Source organism: Hibiscus syriacus, unplaced genomic scaffold (genome assembly GCF_006381635.1).
Source record: "Hibiscus syriacus cultivar Baekdansim isolate YM2019G1 unplaced genomic scaffold, ASM638163v2 tig00002520_pilon, whole genome shotgun sequence".
In the NCBI taxonomy this organism is placed as follows: domain Eukaryota; kingdom Viridiplantae; phylum Streptophyta; class Magnoliopsida; order Malvales; family Malvaceae; genus Hibiscus; species Hibiscus syriacus.
Window position 1 is genome coordinate 66,585 of NW_024061933.1, and position 5,681 is coordinate 72,265.

General features: G+C 34.7%; 1 protein-coding gene across 2 annotated transcripts; it reads left to right on the plus strand.

Moving 5' to 3' along the window:
• Positions 1 to 2,874, plus strand: LOC120147656 (rRNA-processing protein efg1-like). 2 transcript variants are annotated; one of them, XM_039160967.1, is made up of 8 exons: positions 1 to 217; positions 306 to 456; positions 559 to 686; positions 961 to 1,099; positions 1,444 to 1,555; positions 1,974 to 2,039; positions 2,136 to 2,190; positions 2,297 to 2,874. In XM_039160967.1, exons 1-8 carry the CDS (start codon positions 68 to 70, stop codon positions 2,306 to 2,308), a joined length of 813 nt encoding a protein of 270 aa, XP_039016898.1. In that variant the 5' UTR covers positions 1 to 67; the 3' UTR covers positions 2,309 to 2,874. The 2 variants fall into 2 exon arrangements, with proteins under 2 accessions (XP_039016898.1, XP_039016907.1); XM_039160976.1 differs by lacking the exon at positions 1,974 to 2,039.
• The last annotated feature ends 2,807 nt before the right edge of the window (positions 2,875 to 5,681 follow it).

The window sequence follows — 5,681 nt, forward strand, 5'->3', positions numbered from 1 at the left end:
TCATCCTCTAGCGGTAGTAACAAAAATTGGAAAAAAAGAAAGAAAAAAAAGATAAGAGAAGAAGAAGATGGCCCATGGTGGCTTAGGTAAGCGGCGCGTGGTGGAGGGGAAGCGCTTAGGAAGGAGATCAAAAGGACCTGGTGTAGACAAAAAGCTAAAGCCGAAAGCCGTCTCTATTAAGAACCTGATACGCTCCATTGAACGCATGCTGCGAAAGGTATTCTTCAACCTTCATCTCAGTAAAAAAAAATTCATTTAGGGTTTTTAAGTTGTACAATGAATACTCTGAATTGCATTCATTTAAGGAGCTTACTCCTGAAGTTAGAGAAGCTCAAGAAAAGAAATTAGACGGGCTTAAGAAGCAACAAGAAATCCATGCTCGACTCGCTGTGGAACGAAAGATATTCTTGAGGGAACGAAAGATATTCTTGAGGGATCGAAAGATTAAGTTTTTTGGTAAATTCAAATAATTATCATTATCTGTTCTTATTTTCTATCATTATTTGTGTAATTTGGAATGAATAATTCATTTATAGTTTACTTGAATTGTTATTGAAGAAAGAAGAAAGATTGAAAGGCGGATAAGGCGGTTGGAGAAGCAGCAACGGACTATATCTGGTCAGGCACAAGACATGGAGATTGCTGAACAGCTTTCTAAATTGAAAGAGGATCTTGAATATGTTAGGGTAAAGCTTGTAGCTGATGTAGTTCTTTTTGAATTTGCATTCTTGTTGATTAACATTAGATGATAAGACTGTACTATGTTTCTCGAAATTTTATTTTTTGCTTAACCACTGGTGTCCAACACCTAAATCCAACATAAATTCAGACCTGAGTATTGGGTTATGGTCCTCCCAAGCTGGGGTAACATGAGGCTTTTGTTATTTAATCGACTAATTCATCATATATGCTAAATCATGAAAGGCTGATGATGTTTAGTATTTTGTATTTGAAATACAGTTTTTCCCCAAGACTGAGAAATATATATCATTATTTACGGGAGGTGATGATTCAGAAATCATTGATAGGAGAAATAGATTGCGGAAGCAGATAAAATCCAACTTAGTTGCTGCTGCTGCCAGTGGGAGAGACTTGGAAGGTACATTCTTTCTTCGCCATGGCAACATAATGTTGTATGAAGTGATTTATTTTACTTGATTGCATGATATAATGTAACTAGCTCTTTTAGAATAAAAGCGTTATTGTATCAATTGTGCCGAGACTCATATTTTGGAAAGAAAACTCTTCTCTGTGAATTTTGCGTAGTAATGGAACTTTGTTGAATCTTTTTTAGTGTGTTTTTAGCTCAAAACTATGTATTAAGTTATGGATGCAGCACATATTCTCGTAATTTATGTTGTTTTACCTGCTTAAGTTGTTCTTATCAACTTATTTTGTCATAATCAAAAGGATGATGTCTTCTGTTTGGATTTCGCTTAACAGAGACAGGGAGCGAGGATGATGGACTGTTGGACTTAAGCGATGATGATTTCTTTCTGAGTGGAAGTTCCAGTGAAGAAGCTGATGCAGATGATGAATGGACAGAAAGTACAAGGTATGTGTAGCACCATGAGTTAAACTGCTCAATTGAACTTTGCTTCTTATCTTGATGGGAAAGGAAGTACGGACTCAGACACTCCCTTCACAAAGTATTTGTGCTTCACAGATGGAATGTGTTAGTTGATGGCGTTTTTGTTCCTTCTTATTGTTAGTCACATTTAGAACCAGAATAAGTTACAGATATGAATACACTGATGAAACTAGCACTAGAACTTCGTTTCACGTGGACACCGACCCCTTCATGTGGAACTGGAATCTGCAGTTGGCAGAAACAGTAGGTTCCATTTGTATTTAACTTCGGCCTTCCACAGTTTGTAGCTATGATACTTGGACTCGGGTGTGAGGTGTTTGATATGGTTATGTATCTGACACAGGTGTCTTCAATATTATCTAACTTTTCCTTCTTTTTCGAGGTCTGAGGGTCATAAGGACCCATATCTGGAAGTGTGTCAGACACAGATACTTAAGAAAAAGTCGGGGTAACAGTTTTGTAGTTGAACAAGTTAGAAATCTTTTTTCTACTCCTTTTGCTACGACAAAAAGTGCAGTTAAACATCTTTTCTATTTGAGTGCAGGGAACGTGCTCCTGGCATAGCGGCATCCAGCATATCTAGTGATGAAAGGAACAAGGTTCGTGATCGAATTAATTTTTGCGGTTTTAAGAAAATAATTGAATTTTAACTGTTTTAAATTATTCACTTTTGGATTCACTCTTGCCTGCTGCAACTTATAACAGAGGCAGGTTTAATGCTGCCTCCGAGGCCATCAAATAATTCTTTTTCAAACTCAGTACGTGCAAAATCAAGGTTCGGGTCTTCATCTAGCCGAAACTCATTGATACGAGGAGATGAAATGCCTACATCTAGCAACACATCTAAAAGCAGAAGTGGTTCTTCCTATAAGGGAGGGGGATCCTCCAATTCAAAGGCAGGAAACGTTAGTAACTTAAGTTCCAATTCAGATGCTCGCAAATCACGTCGAAAGAGGAGACCAAAAAAGAGAAAGCAACTGGTTTGTTGATTGTGATTATGATTTAATTTACTTCTTTGTTTCAGATTTTCTTTTACCCTGCCATGATTCATAAACTACTAGTATCCGAAAACCATAGTTTCATGGTAGTGAAGATGGTCTTAATGGCATAGTTTCATGGTAGTGAAGATGGTCTTAATGGCATAGTTTCATGGTAGTGAAGATGGTCTTAATGGTTAAAGCTGGTACAATTGTACTTTTCCCTTGATGTTACTTCTCCATCATGTCTGGTGGACTATGTTGCTCTGATTTTTCGCCGACTTATATTCGGACATGGATTTTAGATATCATCTTATATAGACATTCAAAATACATGAAATCTTGAAAAAAATAGAACATACCTATTTCAGACATAACACTTGATTGAGTCCGAGTAACGTAGCCGGCGGGAAATTTGTTGATGTAGTTGTTTGTATATGTTTTGCATGGAGGTCGTCTGAGCTGAAATATCTTTTACCCTGCCTAAGCCCTTGAGATAAAATGAACAAGCTACACTTTCCCTCAGTTGGAGGAGAAATCGTATTTTTCACAGAATGCTGAAAAAACGGGATTAAACCGCGGTTTATATGTTTCTTTTATCTATGTTATTTTGATTCGAGTGTTGGTGTTGAATACGGTTACATGTCCAAATAGGTATAATCAGTTTTTCCAAGTTTTGTGATGCATTTGATGTGTCTTTAGGGGTCATATCCCTTTTCCATGGGTCGAACTCCAACTCGATCTTATATATATTCTCTATGTATATATGGTTTTTAATATTAAAATTTTTGTGATTCATCGTCGAAATGGCCAAAAGAGCTGAATCGAAAGCAACCTAAACCGAAATTAACCTGAATCGAAAGCAATTCGAACCGAAATTAACCCGAATCGAAAGCAGCCCGAACTGATCTTAACTCGAACTGAAAGAAACCTGAAACAAATTTTAACCCGATTCAAAAGCAACCCCAATAGAAATTAATCCAGACCCAAAGTAATCTGAACCAAAAGAAAACCAAACCGAAAGCAAATTGACTTTAATTTGCCCAAATTTGATCTGAACCGAGCATTGACTTGATTTTTTACTTGATAAATGAGTAAAAGTAGACGAGTGATTATTGTTATTATATATATATTAACATGTGATAAATAGTAAAATAATACATGTTTTATTCTCTTTTTAGTTATACTCTTTTTTAGCCACCAACTTTATAATAGTTTAATAAATATCATATCACCTTTAATAATAATTTATTGATTTAATAAATAAAAATATTAAATTTATAATAAAAATATTAGAAAACAACTAAAACAAAAGAAATAATATTAGATTTATAACAAAAAATAATATAAAGTTTACTTATGTTTTGACTAAAATTTAACAAATAAAATTATTATTATTTTTAAAATTTAATAAAAATATTAAATTTATAATTGGAAATGAAATTCTTAATAAAAATTTATTTCTTTATCAAATAGTTCTCATTCTAAATTATTCATACAAGATCAATATAAAATTTTGATGGCAAGATCTAACACGCATTATAGGATCATATTTATGTCAAATGGTCGATTTATCATCTCTAAATGATGGTTTTATTCAAAATATCGAACGATTGAGAATTGAAATTAGACATAAATGATAAGATTAACAAACAAGAATACATATTTTTTACAATAATATATTAATAATTTTATATATACTTTATTAGACTCATAACCAATTTAACCTGAATTGACCTAATCTAAAGGTTGATCCAAACCGAAAAATTAACTGATTCGATATTGAACCAACCCAAAATCTAACCAATCTGGTATTAACCCGACCCAAAAATCAACTGATCCGATATGAACCCTATCCAAAAATCAATCGGTCTAATATTGATCTTAACTGAAAAACAGTCGACCAGATAATCGGTCCGATTTACTGTACACTTGAACTAGATCCGAACCAAAACTAATCCAACTCGAACAAAATTAAATTGAATATAATCTAGACCCGAAATAAACTGACCCGAAATGACCTGATCCAAACCCGATCTGAATGACTCGTTTTCCAACTCTAGTTATGTTCATGTATGTTTGTCTATTTTTTAAGATGTTCGTGTTCGTTGTGTCCGCGTCCATTTATTTATTTTTGAAATGTTCATAAGAATGATGAAATTATTCAACTAGTCCTTAAGGTCCTTAGACTTCACAATTTAAACTCAAAAATTTACTTTATGTTCAATTTAGTCTCAATCTTCATCAATATTTAAAATGTAAAAAAAGAAAAGAAAAAGAAGAGCAAGATAAACAAACATATAAACAAGTTTGTAAATGAGGTTGTTTGTGAATATAAATGAATTGAATACATATTATTTGTGTTTGTTGTTTATTAAACGCATAAAATAATATTTTACACTTGTTTATTTAAAAAAAATATAAATAAATGTTATAGAGGGCAAAAGTGCCCAGATAATGTTGTTGGGAATGTTTAATTCCCAAAATAATCCAGTCAGTCGATTATTTCCCCAAATGGGGTGAATGTTACAAGGTTACAAGCGTGCTTGGGATCTCTCGGTGTCTTCAGGGTTACGACAAAGCTATGAATTGTTGCATTCGTTCAAGGGATCTCTCGGCGTCTTTAACACAAAAATATCCTTACCAACTTGGATCTCTCGGCGTCTTCCATGCACGCTCGGGGGAATGTTTGGCGTCTTCAAGCATGGGAAAATGGATCTCTCGGCGTCTTCCATGCACGCTCGAGGGAATGCTTGACGTCTTCAAGCACGGTAAAATATATCTCTCGGTGTCTTCCATGCAATGGGAACAAGGAATGCTCGACGTCTTCACCCAGGGCTGAAGCGTGAGATTCGTTCTGCATGCGTCTGTATGCGTTGGGGCCGAAGCGTGAGATTTTTTCTGCATGCGTTGAGACCAATAATACGTCTGCACCCGACTAGACCAATAATGCTTTTTCTCGAGGTCTTAAAGACAACTGCAGGGATGATATTATAATTAAACCAATAATTAGTGCACCGACTTGTTATAAAATAGGGGTGGGGATTGCATTTCATTGCGTGCATGAGTTGGTTTTAACTTACAGAAGCAAGTGAGGATCGTGAATTTTGTTT